The sequence below is a fragment of the Falco biarmicus genome, chromosome 5 (genome assembly GCF_023638135.1).
Source record: "Falco biarmicus isolate bFalBia1 chromosome 5, bFalBia1.pri, whole genome shotgun sequence".
Taxonomy (NCBI): domain Eukaryota; kingdom Metazoa; phylum Chordata; class Aves; order Falconiformes; family Falconidae; genus Falco; species Falco biarmicus.
Window position 1 is genome coordinate 71731617 of NC_079292.1, and position 14365 is coordinate 71745981.

Here is a 14365-nt window from a genome sequence, read left to right on the forward strand (position 1 = left end):
TTCAAACATTGTAAAAGATGAGTATAGATTAGTTCCTTTGTACAGTTTTACCATTTGTGTCTAATAAAAGTTGTGTGATTTAGATTGGTATTTGCAGTATTCCCCAAGGTCTTCGTAGGACAGATCCTAGACTACCCCACTCATTGAATCGTCTAATGCAATTGAATTCTGAGTGACAGTCAAAATTATACATAGTTAGTAAAAAGTGTTGTTGTATTTAATCATATAATTGTGCACCCATTTAGATCAGCCCAGCAATCATAAGAACCCTTATACACAAGTAGCTTTACCTATGTGACTTGTCATCAGTAAGTAGGAAAGCTCACTCAGAGGGTATTCTCATGCAGAGTATTTAAAGCTAGCTATATGCCAGCAAAACACATTTCAAATAATTCATTATTGTGGATGAGGACTGTGTTTGAATTAGGGTTTTTGCATGCAGCCATCTTGTTGCAAAGTAAAGATGCTACCCTGATTATATCTCACATGGAAGAAACTGTGAAGCAATTTCTGCTATATTTTACCAATTTAACTGTATAAGGGGGAAAAAAAGCATAAAATAATATTTCAGCCTAGATTCCAGCCTAGACACCTGTTGAAGCTTTCCTGAACTTCCCTGTCAGTATATTCTCCCATTAACAACTTCTGAACCTGTTTAGTAAATATCATCCAAATTTGATAGAGGAAGTAAAGTTTCAAAAATTATTATCTTCCCCTAAGATTAATTGAAAACAAAAGTCTCAGGCTATAATGTGGATACCCAGATTAGTGCTGTCAGTGAGGAAAAGGCATTTACAATTCAGCTGCTGCATATACTCTACAGCAGCAGCCATCTGGTCCATCAGCACCATGCATAGTTGTGGGCTTGTAGTGCTGTAATAGCTGGAGATTGGTGAGAATCACTGATGAGTGATGAGGAACTGGTGCGATTGTGGCCTCACATCAGTGGTCTAAAGGAAATACCTCACTGAACAACTTTGTTGTTTAAACTTTGTGTTTAATGAAATATTTTAAGATTAGAGCCACTTGGTGCTAAATCCCCCAGTTGCAAAGAGGAGGACATCCAATGGCGAATCAAGGCAGAAGTGAGGCGGAGATTTTACTCTGTCCATTTGCAAGTAATGAGCTTGGTTCATTCCATATGGCTGGTAATTGCTATCAGAATAAGTCACGAAGTGAGCTAATATCTTTGCTCACACACAAATTGTTGAAACATATTTTCCAAGTCAGAAAACAACTGATTAGTTGAATCACTAGCTTGGGAGTTGAGAGACCTGATTTAACTTTCTGCTCCACCTTAGGCTTTTGGAGTTGCCATATGCAGGCATTTAAAATACAGCTTTGCTGCAGACTGTGGTGAAGCATCAAGGTCTGCTAGTTAGTTTTTAATGAGCTAGGTTGGAAGCAATCTGTGGCAGTACTCAGTTAACTTATCTTCAGCTTCATTTTCAGTTCATCCATTAATTTAACATGTGGCAGTTGGATTTCAGGGTGTTTCATGAAGTTCAGCAGGGATCAAATATAATCCAGCACCCTGATCAATCACATGAAATAAATTTAGCATTAAATGACCCAATGGTCATCTCAAGTTAGATGTTAATTGTCTATCCGTAGGGACTCAATTGACTTCATAAAATAGGACAGATGGGCTCTGTAGTGCTGAAGATGAAGGGCAAAATAGCTAGCAAAGATCCCCAAGAGGCCATATTTGGAACATGATTCATCTCACCTAACTTTAAAGATCCCCAACCCTAATTACCTTTATAGTTGGTGGAGTGTTTAATGCTTTTTGGAGAGTGATTAATTTACCTTATTTGAAGCATCACCTTGATGAGATAAATTGTTTGGTAGAAAGGCACCTAGCTGAGATGGGAATCTAGAAGTGGCCCTCTATTGGGCCAGGTGAATCCAACCTTGGAGCCTTTGCAGTAAGTGACCTTGATTATTTAAAGATTGGAGTACTATATCTGTACTACAGCTTGTAAATATGAGAATAAACACGCTTTCTTTACTCTGCCTTAGCTCCCTGCCACGTGTCTCTGTCATGCTCTGGGGATAATACCTTTAGGAAGCTGTAGAAAGACAAGGTGGAGGTCAGACCTCTTATCAGACCAAAAACTGTAGCTGGGAAAATGATAGAGGCTTTCAAGCCCTTCTTGAGGATATTAATATGCATGGACAGTATGTTAACAGGAAACCTTTCAGCATCTTAGATGAGATAGCTGAACTTTATTTCAGTTAAACAGCTGAGCTCAGAAGTGACAGTCGTGAGAAGAACCTTATCAACATTTGCAGTTTTATTAGTAAGGGTACTGTCAAATGAAGCCTTAGAAATGTCATATGGTTAAGCTCAGCATAGTCGATAGCAGAATTTTATAGTATTGGAAGGCAGGAGGGGTTTTACTTGTAGTTTGTGATCGGCATTCTTGGGTTTATTAGCATTGATGTTTCAACCTGAGGAGCAACTAAAAGGCTTTATCGCTCACCGAGGAGGGTGAAGTGCGAGCAAAAGGCCACGAGAGGGAGCTCTTGGAAGCAGTAAAGCCGTCGGGTTTCTCCTCATCAAGCAGCAGGTTACCTTTAAAAGGCACTCAGCAAAGGTGTTAAACTTTCAGAGGCCCACGGCATCGGTAAAATAAAGGTTTTTTTCTGGGACGTAACTCTCCTGAAAAGTTAGAAATCGACTTGCAGAAAAAAACCCAAACAAACAAACAAAAAAACCCCCTGACAACCAAAACCCATATGAAGCCACTTTGAAAAGATGTGCCTATTAAAAATGACATCTTCACTAGATACCACAATGCCTATAATTTAAAGGTCAAATGTTTTAATTTCTGATTCTTTTATATTTATTTCAAGTAGAAAAATACATTATGTTACATAGATATGATGTCATTTTGCTGGTGAATATGAACATAGGAGTGTACAAGGGGTCAGACCTGCTCAGAACATTTAGCTCAAGCCACATGGTAACAGTGTCATTCTCCACTTGTCATACTTGTAGTACATTTCTCTGTACTGTTAGAAGCCTCCACTGGAAAAACTCTGGATGTTTTACAGAGTTAAGAAGGAATTAAACACATATCTGAACTCCTAGCCAGTCTTAAAAAATGAATGTAGCAGTAAATGGCTCGTCATGTCAAATACATAGGACTAAATCTGGATGTTAATTTTGTAAGCAAAGGGATTCAATTTACTCTGTAAAACAATTAAAAGAAGACAGAAACTTACAATCTGTTTCTTGAAAAGAGTAATGTCTATTTTAAAATAACTTTCTACCCAGAGCAGCCTGCCTGTCTCACATGATATCAATTGTGTGTGTGCGGGGGGGGAAACACAACTGAAAAAAACCCCACAAAACCTCAAACCAAAACCAACACTAGGCATTTACAGCACTGCTTCTTTATGGAAAAATCAAATTCAGGTTTTAAAACAACAGAAGTTGACAGCTAGGTGTCCAGATCCACATTTAGGCATTTTTTGCCGAAGGTTTTGCTTTTCAAACTGACACCTCAGTTTAGTTTCCCCTTTTTTTTATTCCCCATGGGCAAGTTAAGGCTACAAAGAGGCCTGTGTTCCTGTGACCAGGTTTGAGGAGGTAGAGGGTGCATTTTTTTAAATATAGAGTACATTTTAAGATTACTCTGGATTATTCTATTGGTCTGGTAGTCTGTCTCTTTTTTGAAAAAATGGTTCTTTAGTATGTTTTTTTTAGTATTTCTTGTTTCAGAGCAAACAGGCAAGGATTCCTTTCAAGCACATTTATCAGAGCTGAAGTTTGTTCCTCTTACCCATAAGCAAAGCAGACCTGTATGAAAACTTCATTAACCTAAAGCACCTACTCCAACAGGCAGGATGAAAAATTAGCATATTTGTGGATACTTACTGCAGTTTAGTTTTGCTTTGAGTGGCATTCATAACCTTCTCTTCTTTACAGTGTACCCTCTGACAACACCACTGAGTGATCTGGATCTAGCTGTCAGTGAGAACATCATACCTCTCCAGGCCAATAGCCACAGCATCCATCCCTCTCTCTGCTTCCTAGACAGACAGAATGTCAGTATCGGACACCTTCAAATACCTGCTGGCATACCATCTTCAAAGCAGTGTAGTCAGATAGGTAGAAAGGAAAGCAACAAGACTGTCCCCACATAACTCAAAAGGTCTTGGCGCTTCAGTGTTCACCCTCCCATCGCTTCAGAAATCGCTTTTAGCAACGGGCTAAAAAGAACTATGGTAGTTACTTTTGTCTTCAGAGTATAGCACAGCATCAAAACCTCTGATCCACCTTTTGTATTGCTATCCTGATTTAAATATATTAGAAAGAAACAGCAAGTTTGGTTGATTTTTCTCAATACTGCACTTAATTATTCCTTCTTGCAGAAGTATCATGCTTTTAAGTTTTCCTGTGATGTTTCCCCCTCTGCCCTGTTGTGAATGTGACTATAGTGGGATTTACAGAAAGAAAGAGTTTAATGCATACAGACATGACAGCAGGAAAAGGAGCTGAGGTTGTGTTTGTCTTGATTGTTTATTTCAAAAGTATGGTGAGAAAGATTCAAAACCACCTGAATGCTTTCTGAAAGACAGCATTTTGGAGCCAGGGGCTATTACCTTTATACTTCAGTAGAATCTCTTTGCTTTTATGTCACTGTTTCTAAAGTAAAAACAGGTTGAAGACAGGGAGAAAGAACATAAATTCTGAGTGCCTTTGCCAGGCAAAATTTTGCTGAAACTAGAGAGTTCATATAAACAGGAACTTCCAGATAATGACAGCAAGAAACTTTTAACTCTAGTTTGGCAATTTCACAGTCTTCCGGTGGGAAAGGATGGGGCTGTATGCTGAAGCCATCTGTGGCAATACAAATAGCTTGATTTCCACTCTCTTCAAGGAGTCTGCTCTAGGTGATGTCACTGTCAAGGGTGAGCATCAAACATCAGTTACATCATTTACTGTGTTACGCGAGCAGGGTTTTGCATTTTCAAATGTGGCAGAGCCAGTAACTTATTGCCTTCATGTTAAAACTCCAAGAACACCAAGTAATTTTATTTTCCTTTAAAAGGCCTTCACTTTTGTAAAAAAAAAATAAATACTAGTGGAGGGCATGTATCTGCCTTACTGCTTTAAAATTGAATTCCTTCCCAAATTCTGCACTCTTGTTATCTGTACTTACCAACAATAACAGACAAGTGAAATCCAGATCCTAAGAACATTAAATTACATCTGTACTGGGTGCTTTAGTATGCTTAAGTTTAAATGCATCCTGCAGCTGGTTCAGCTGGTTTTCAGGTGAGTGCAACCTAGCACATGGGCCAGAAGACAGCCACTCTGTGTTCTAACACTTCCCCCATTTGACAAAAAGGGAAGGAAATATGTGGGGTATGCTGCTATCTGGAGGACCACATTCCCATTAATACAAGCAAATAAAAACTAATTAGCTTCCTTGTGGCTGTCAACAATTTGTTAAAGGATAACGATTTTTTTTTTTTAATAGTTCTCTACTGTCCACTGCAGAAAGGTACATGAAGGCTTCTTCATTGTGGACAAGAAACAGCTAGCAGCTCTCTCTTGTGCAAGTGTCTGATTCTCAGATTTGCTTTTTCTGATTTGAATTCCAGATCTGCATGGTGCTTCACTTTCACGGTAGTCAAGAAGTCTGTAGCTTTATACCACAGTAAAGTTAAAAAAAAAAAAAAAAAACAACAAAAAAACCCACACCAAACAAAAACCCCCACATTAATACATCCATCTTGTATCCAGTTTATTTAATACCATAGCAGTGAATACAGGTAAGAAGTTCTTGAATCTGGCAGTGCTAGAGCTGGCGAGATACAGCTACCTGACAGATTGACAGTCTATTAGTAGTTCTGGAATTCCGTGTGTGCTGGAAAGCTGAAGGGTGTACATGAGTGGTCTTCAAGTTCAGCCTCATAGACATTGACAATACAGTTAAATACACTAATCCTGATAGGGCAGAGCAGCATCTGCATAGGAATAAACCAGCACTGTGCCTGTCAACACTGAGAACTAATTCCAATATTTGTATTCTTAAAACAAGTGAAATAAACAGTAGCTTTTCCTTTAAAAAGATCTTTGGTCAACACTTATTAAAATGTGCTTTAGTTTTGTTTTACAACAGTAATGCTAAGATTATGTAGCTTTTTTATATTGGTGGGGTGGACATTTGAAAATCAGTATTCTGCTGTGACTGATAAAGCACTCTTACTAGTTTCAATGCAGGTAAAATTTCAGAGCTGAGGTAGGCTTCAACTCAACAACTTATAAAGACTGGATCTCAGCTGTCCTCTGAAATGGGTAGGAGGCACTAATTTATTTTCAGATCAGTCCGCTTTCATAATTTCTGTATTAGCACAGCACTTTCAAACACACCAGGCTAAGTCCTTATTTAGTTGTCTACAGTAAGAGCTCTGAATGTCAACTGACAACATATTTAGACCCATTTGTTGTTTAATATCCACATTTGAAAAGTGTTAAATAACATTCCTTAGCACTTTCTCAAGTAGTATCTCAATACCATAGTAACGACTAGTTGTAAGTACATGGGTCCTTAGGAAAAACACTCTATGCAAAGCTAGGAGCACAGGTCTTACCAGCAGGCTGACCTTTAAATCCAGGCAGACATCCTAAAGAATTTGTGCTTTTTACCAGTCCATGTGCTTTCCAAGCTCCCACTCCCATCTAAAATTGAACAGGCACATCTACCTTACAGGTAAGGAAACTTTGTTACAGCCGGTGAAAATGCTCTGTGAAAAGGATCAGCCCAAGATGTTGCTCTGGCCTTACAGCTGCGCTAGCTTTAACATTATTTCACTAAGCAATGACCTTGCCAAACTCGTCCAATGCTCACTGATTAACATTTCAGTTCCCACTTCCCTCAACCCTCTCTACTTTCTTTCATCACTCAAAAAAAGAAAAAAATCAATACTGAAACAGGAGACAATACTGCTTTGTTTATCTGCTTCTGTACTTCTGGTGCCTCTGCAAGGCAGCTTTGCAGATAAATACCTTTTGTAGATTTGGTGTCTAAGCATTTAATTCATATGAATTTCAGCAGGTGTTAGGCACCTTTAGGCACATGAGGATCTGAGCCATCCTTCCTTGAGTTAAATACAGATACAGTATCACACAAAGCAGCAGTATTTTGCTTTTCTTTAGTGCAAGTGTTCCTGCACAAAAGCCACGACTACTTCTCAGACTTCTGAAGTAAGACTTTGGCCAGCAAGCCTGTTTACTGGAAATAACTGTTTATACTTCAGCCGCATTCTTGAAGCTCTATGCAAGATCATGCTGGTGTTGAAGAAATACCAACTAAAACTCTCCTCTGAAGAACTTATGAGATAAAGAGTGAGAGGAGCAGCTTAGAGTTTAAGTGACATAGCCCTAACACAGTAAATCTGTAGTAGAACTGGAAATAGAAGGTCATGTCTTCTAGGTCTAGGCCCTGTCCACTTGACCATACTATCTCCTGCCTTTGGTTTCTACTTAGTCCTCCAGACATTGACCTTTGGAGGAAATTGACTGAATCCCAAGAGCTGCCTGTGCTCCATTATTTCAGCTTGTTCCTACTTCAAAACTAACCATCTTTTACACAGATTTCCTTCTCTTTCCAAACACATTGTTGATTAACTTGGCCATTGACTTTGATCCACTTGGTCGTCTCTTTTCCTTCACTTTGAAATTGGAGGTGATATTCCTTAGGACTTTCATGAACATTGCCACAACTTCCTGATAATGTTCTGCTGCAGACAGTTCACAGAATTGGCACTTGTTATCTATTGCCAGCTTCTGTCCTTCATCCCAGCCAACTTCCCTCATATGGCATAAATCCTGTTTGTTACCAACCAAAAATACTGATGACTCAACCATTCTGAAATCAAAAACATTCCAGTTAGAGAAAAGATAAGTTACAATACTGTGCTATATACAGTGTGTATGAAAAGTATGTACGTTCAGGATAATAGGCATGCAAAAAAACCCAAAACAAACCAACCCCCTGACCTTGCCAGGTAGAGTTACACTTTTCCATTTGCCATAGTCAAACATCAAAGGATTTTCCAGACAACTACTCCCTATCAGTAAGTTTTCATTTTGGTTCCGCTACTCAGTGAATTTATGTATTTTTCATCCACTGCAGGTTTCATACTCTATACTGCTGGGTATATTGTCAGCTCCTGACTTCAGGAAGAAGCAAGCTGATCATTATCTTCATTTGTAGATAAGAGAGTGGAGTCAAAGAGATGCATCAGTGTCTGTGGCTTAATTCAGAAGAAAACACAGGAATTCCAATTCCAAGCTTTTGCTAAAATTACTCCTTCCAGAGAGACCTTAATTAAGAAAAGTCAGCAGTAAAATACACAGAAAAGTGTGGGGGTTTTGTGTTTAGGGTTTTTTTAACTCCACTTCTGATATAAGGAAAGGATTTCACTCGCATTTATTTAGAAAGCATCTCAGCTGACTGATGCAGGAATACACACCACAGTTTAGGAAACATTCATGGTACTAGATTCATTTATTGTGGGAAATGCTTTCTTCAAGCCCCACATTGGTGCATCTCCACTGGTAACAGAGTGGGAAAGTAAAAGCACAGACTGACTATGCCAGCTTTTTACCTGGCATAAATTGCAGCAGACAGATTTATGGCAATTATTTAAATAGTAGTGCTGTAAGAAATAAGAACAAAAATCCTGATGTACTTGTCTTTGGATTCGGTGAAATAGATTGCAATTTGCAACACAGTTTACCTTCAGGTACCTTATTGTTAATATTGTCTTACACCACTTGGATGTTGCTGGATTTTAACTGCTACTAGGATGCCTACAGCTCACAGAAACATTCTCAGCTTTTTTGTATGTTTGCTAAGGGGAAAAAAAAATAATGCCACTTACTTTTTACAAGCTCCTATGTGAGACTCTCGGATCCTGTACAACAATGCTTTCGCAAATGCAAATGATGCTCTGTCACTGATGTCGTAAACAATGATAAATCCATCAGCCCAGTGAAGTTCATCTGTGAGGGAGAGCTTCCCCCGCTGTGGCTGAAAAGTTCAAATTCACATACAAAAATAAAGTTACTGTTGTCACTTCAGAGCATTTTCTTTGTCACTGTGAATGTGAGAATGTTGTATCTTCTATTCCAAAATATATTGATAGGTTTACGTACTTGGCATTGAATTCAGATGATTCCTGCTCCAAAAGCCTAATAGATAACCATCACTACAGATTGCACTTTGGATCACTGATGAATTAATTATGAAATATTTACACTTAGTTTAAGCAATAAAATCGCATAACCTGTACAGCCAGTTATTATGCTGAATATTCTGCAGTTACGTAAGAATGAAACATACAGGAGCCACCAATATTTGTGCTTTCCTGGTTGTAGCCGTTTTGCATGTTCCTAACATTCTGACTATAGTAAGCGTAATTCTTTTCTTTTGTTTCTTCATTTGTGTTGTTTCTTCTTTGCATTGTTAAACTCTGAAACAGTATTTACTCACAGGATAATCTTCTAGAGAGCTAGAAAAAAAACCCTCCTTTCAATCTGCAGCTGACTTTCATAAAACTAGTAACAAGTCACTCAAGTGATAACGGGGTTATAACAATCCTTGAGTCCCTTCATCCCAAGAAACTTTCACACTTATGATTTCTAGAAAGCAACAGCTGCAAACTGTCCCATTAAGCTAAGGAATGTAATGTAAAAACTATTTTATATTAGCTTATGCCTGCAGATGATTTAGCAGCAGCTAGCAAGACCATGTGTCCCAAGCTAGGTAAAATACTGGGAGCTGACCAAAAAAAGAAAAAATAAACTAAAAAAAATAAAATACTTTTGCTTTGTGGAAAACCCATCTTGAATAGTAGTTTGAGGACTGTTTTAAGTTGTTCCTCACTAGTTCAGTATTTTGCTACTTGCAATGCAATGTATCATCTCCACTGACATGTCACCCTGGTTGCCTTGATTAGCTCAGCATCAGGGCAGCACTATAGCACCATAAACAGCTGGACTGGGAAGGCTATAACTTACCGTGAGGGACAGTAACTGAATGCTGGCAGCAAAAGGGGATGCATGAAAAAAAAGAAATTAAACAAGTTTCCAGAACCGTCTGAAGACTTTAGTATCTTTAATACAACGAGTTTTTAGTGCTGTGGTGACTGTTAAGGGACAGTAAAGGTGACTTGTGTGTGTCACAGCTGTTTCTCAGAACAGGGATCCAACTACTAGAGAGAAACCCCAAAGAGCATGAAGGTTTCAGGAAACAGAAACAAAAATGGAAATGCTTCCTTCCCCAGTCTGGCCTCCTCCTGGGACCTGCTTTATTTCCCCAGCTCCCATGGGATGCAAGAACTCCATACCCTACCCATCTCTTTCTAGAATCACCAGTTCTATCAGACAAAAAGCAGTATCAGCACTATGTGCCACCTACTCCTCTGCATGCACCAAGTCAGGAAGAAAGGAGCAAACAGATAAAGTTAGGCCTTGTTCCTAAGAACCGCTACAAGACAGCTCAAAGAGTGCTGGCAAGAGGAGTTGCACTTAACACAGCTGATCTCTGTTTTTAAAAGCAAAAAAGCCCAAACTATAGCAACAAAAGTCTCTACCCATAACGTAGTCTAATCTGCTTTACCCTAGCTAGCTGCCACTCCCAATGTTTTGAGTATCTTAATAAAAAGCTGTTCAGATGCCACAGGATTTAATATAACAGTAAGTGAAAGCTGTAAGTGGGCTTAGGAAAGGGGTCTGAGATAGGTGGAAGGAAGTCCACAGAACAGTAGCTTCTAACAGATTGTATGGCAAGGGAGGACTCCATGGCACAGTGGCTATTTCAGCATCCCCATGGCCTTGGGACAAGCAAGGTTGTTGCTTGTCTCTAGGAAGTCAGATTTGTTTGGTGGTTCATTTCATATGCTGACTGGGTTAAGGTTTTCAGTTCTCAAATTTAAGTGTGGGTCAGGCTTTCAGTGCTTCGGCTTTAGCATTACCATTCACCATTCATTATCCTAGTTGGTAAGAGGCAAGATCGCTACCCGAAACAGAACCTTGCGAGCTAATGTGATTAGCCAGACAGACCGACCTAGGTCTGCATGTGTTATACAGTACCTAAGTCCCTCTGTTCCTGTAATAGCAGGAAAGAAATTAATACAAAAACCTCTATTTCAAAGTGGTTTATTGTGATCAAAGTTCAGCTGGCAACACGTACAAGCCTACATTATGTCTTTCCTTGGATCTGTTCTGTGAATGCAAGTCTTACTTCCAGGCCTATGTACTTTGACCATTTCTGCAGACATGTAATAAACTGCTTGCTTTAGAAACTAAATCTCATCCATTTAGGGTATTTGAGAAAACTGCATATAATCCTATAACTTACCTCTGTATTTACCTATATAAGGCAGAAGTGGGAAAAAGTTACTTCTGTTAGTAATATTCCAAAATGCATTTACAAAAAATATAAGCAATGAAGGGCTTCTTTGATGAAATGGCAAAGTACCCAGCAGTTCCGAGCCACAGTAACTACAAAATTTCAGTCTTCTCAAAAAAACCAGCAAGCACAAATTCCCAAAACAGGTAGAAAGCATATAACCTCCCGACCCTTTTTACCATTACACAGATAGAATGAAGAGCAGCCTTTTTTTCCCCTCTAAAATTCTTACCTGTGAACAAGGGTCATAAATTTCCAAGTGTATCTGCCTCCCATCCAGGCATAAGTGTTTAGTGTAGATGCATTCTAAAAGATACACAGTATCCAAAGAAAAACAGCATTAGTAAGGGGGGATGGAGGTGAAAAGGCCACAAAGGTGCCTCTGAGGCTGGATAATATCGAGAGTTTTTGCAGGATTGTTTGTTTTTTCGGGGGTGGGGGTGGGGATGTATTTCAGTTTTTATGGAAGTCTGCAGGGAGTGGGGTGAGTGTTGAAGGTGGGTTTGTTTTGTTTTGTTGATCTTGGTTGCGGGGGGGTTCCCTTTGGTGGTTTGTTTTGGGTTCAGTTGGTTGTTGTTTCTTTTTGGTATGGGGGTTTTGTTTATTTGTTTAGTTATGGTTTGGCTTTTTTTTTAAAAAAAATACACGCTGGAAATAAGTCTATTTCCTTTTATAACACCTGGGCTGTCCAGCCACTCAGGCTAACCAACACCATTTCACTGTGATGCTCCCATTGAACTATTAGTGCAATTAATACTTTTAGACCCTAGCTTTCCTCTTCCCAAGTGGAGGCAAAGGAGATGCACAATGCTAGATTCTAAAATATTTCTGTAGCATCAGTTTGCAGATTTAGGACTCTCCACCAGCACTAGCAACCCTGAGAACTCTACTGCAGACAGACCATCACTATTATGTTAAGCAGCAGGTTGTTCTAAGTGTAACCAACCTGCGTTCATGGCACTAGTCATCAACAGGCTGTCTATGATATCATCTGTCAGAGTTACTAAAGCAGAGAGACAAGAACTAATGTTGGCACTACTGAAAATACACTTAAATCTGTGTAACATGGGCACAGATAAGGTCTGTGATGTCTGGAACTCAGCATCTTCAGTTCAGCACCATGTTCACCTTAAGTATTCTCCATGTACCTCTGTAAGAGTTCATCATCTTATGAACTACCAATCCAATGTATCTCAGTCTATAAAATCTGCAGCCCTTTGGTGGTTTCCAAAATTAGACAAATTTTTATATAAATACACTGACTCCACTAACAGGGGGATGATATTTATTTTATCACCCATATTCTCACTTTCCTCCCCCTTTCTCCTCTCTAGAAACAGAGCTAAACTTATGTTCCAACAGACATTTGTTAACAAATGAAAATGTTCTGTGGGTCTGACATGCCTTTTCTGAGACTTGCAGTATTGGAGGCTCCAAACAAGCAAACGTGTTTTTAGTTGTAGGTGGGTTAGAACACACATGGAGCACAGGGAGCACTGCGTAACTTACATGTGACAGCTTAAGACCTAGATAAGCCATCTGGGACACAAACTGTCTTTTCAGTCTGTGTTTGTATAGTAACAAGTATTGGTAGAGCATTTATGTACAATTGTAACTCTAGTTTTAGAATGAGTTCATTTGTATATATTCAATGTAATTCATCTTAGTACTTCTATTTTCTTTTATATTTATGGATCATGGGAAGCTACTCTGGTTTTTGTCAAAAAGCATTTTTGGAAAGAGTCCTTCACTACAGCAGGGAGGTAGATTGCAATCGCCTTTCCTTGTTAAGTTTTGGGACTTTCCATGTCCTGTCAGCTGGAGTGCACGCTTCCAACTGTTTGTATATCACTTAAACAGTGCTGCTACCCAGGATGTGAAAGTTCAAGTCCTGCTTTGCCATCTTCCAAGATCTTAGAAGTGTCTTAAAGATCAGTGTATTTGTTCTGGCATGAATGAGAAATTCCATCCTCAGCACAGCAAGGCTTTCCACAAAGCTATCAAATCAGTGCATTCCTGCAAAAGCAGGGGGCTTTGCATTATGCTTTGATTAACCAGTAGTGCCTGATAAACAATGTTTCACCTCTCCTCTAGAGCACAGAAGGAAATACTCAATAGAACAGGTATCGAAGTGGGTTTTGGGTTTTTTTAGTCCGTTTCTTTACTCTCTTCTTTATCTCCTCTCTGATTGAGCTTACTATAATCTACCCGTGCTTCGCACATGCCGCCCGGTTATCTTGGCTTTGAAGGAGCACTTCGCCAGCCGCCGTGCCCGGGTGCTACCGGAGTTTTAAGCGATCTCTGCACAGATACCCGGCTTGCCTTGTGCCGTCTTCAAAGCTCGTACTTAATCAGGAGCTCTGGCTGATAAGCAAGCGGAAACTTACATCTTGCCAAGTTCTGTGCAGCTGCGCTTCTGCCCAATTTCTAGTTCCAAGAAGCGTCCGAAGGGTCGCGCCCCGCGCTCCCCGGCGGACCCGCACCGCACGGCCCACGGGGAGGCCCCGCACCCCGCTGCCGCCCCCCCGCCCCCCGCCGCGCTCACCGGCGCTGGACGCGTACTCTCCGATGAACCGCCTGGTCAGGAACCGCACGGCCAGCGCTGCGGAGGGAAGCAGACGCCAAGTTTAGGGGGGTGGGGGGGGTCCCGCCGCCCGCCCCGCGCCTCCCCCGCCGCCAAACCTGCAGTAAAGTCAGGCCGGGGGTCACCGGCGCCGCCCGCCGCGCCCGTCCCCACCTTACCCGACTTGCCGGCTCCGCTACCGCCCAGCACGGCCAGCTTCACCTCGGTCATGCCGCCGCCAGGCCGCGCCCCGCCGCCTCCAGCTCCTTATAGCCGCCGGGGGCGGGCGCGGCCCCTCCGGCGACACCGCCCCGCAGCCCGCCTCCTGCCCGCGCCCCGCCGGCGGCTTTCCCCGCCCCACCGC

General features: G+C 40.7%; 1 protein-coding gene across 1 annotated transcript; it reads right to left on the reverse strand.

The window, feature by feature from the left end:
• Window positions 1–5745: 5745 nt before the first annotated feature.
• On the reverse strand, window positions 5746–14294 carry RERGL (RERG like). The gene is made up of 5 exons (XM_056340926.1): window positions 14181–14294; window positions 13984–14040; window positions 11671–11744; window positions 8908–9056; window positions 5746–7889 (listed from the first exon to the last, which is right to left on the reverse strand). The coding sequence occupies exons 1-5, from the start codon at window positions 14230–14232 to the stop codon at window positions 7607–7609; spliced, it is 615 nt and encodes a 204-aa protein (XP_056196901.1). The 5' UTR covers window positions 14233–14294; the 3' UTR covers window positions 5746–7606.
• Window positions 14295–14365: the final 71 nt, after the last annotated feature.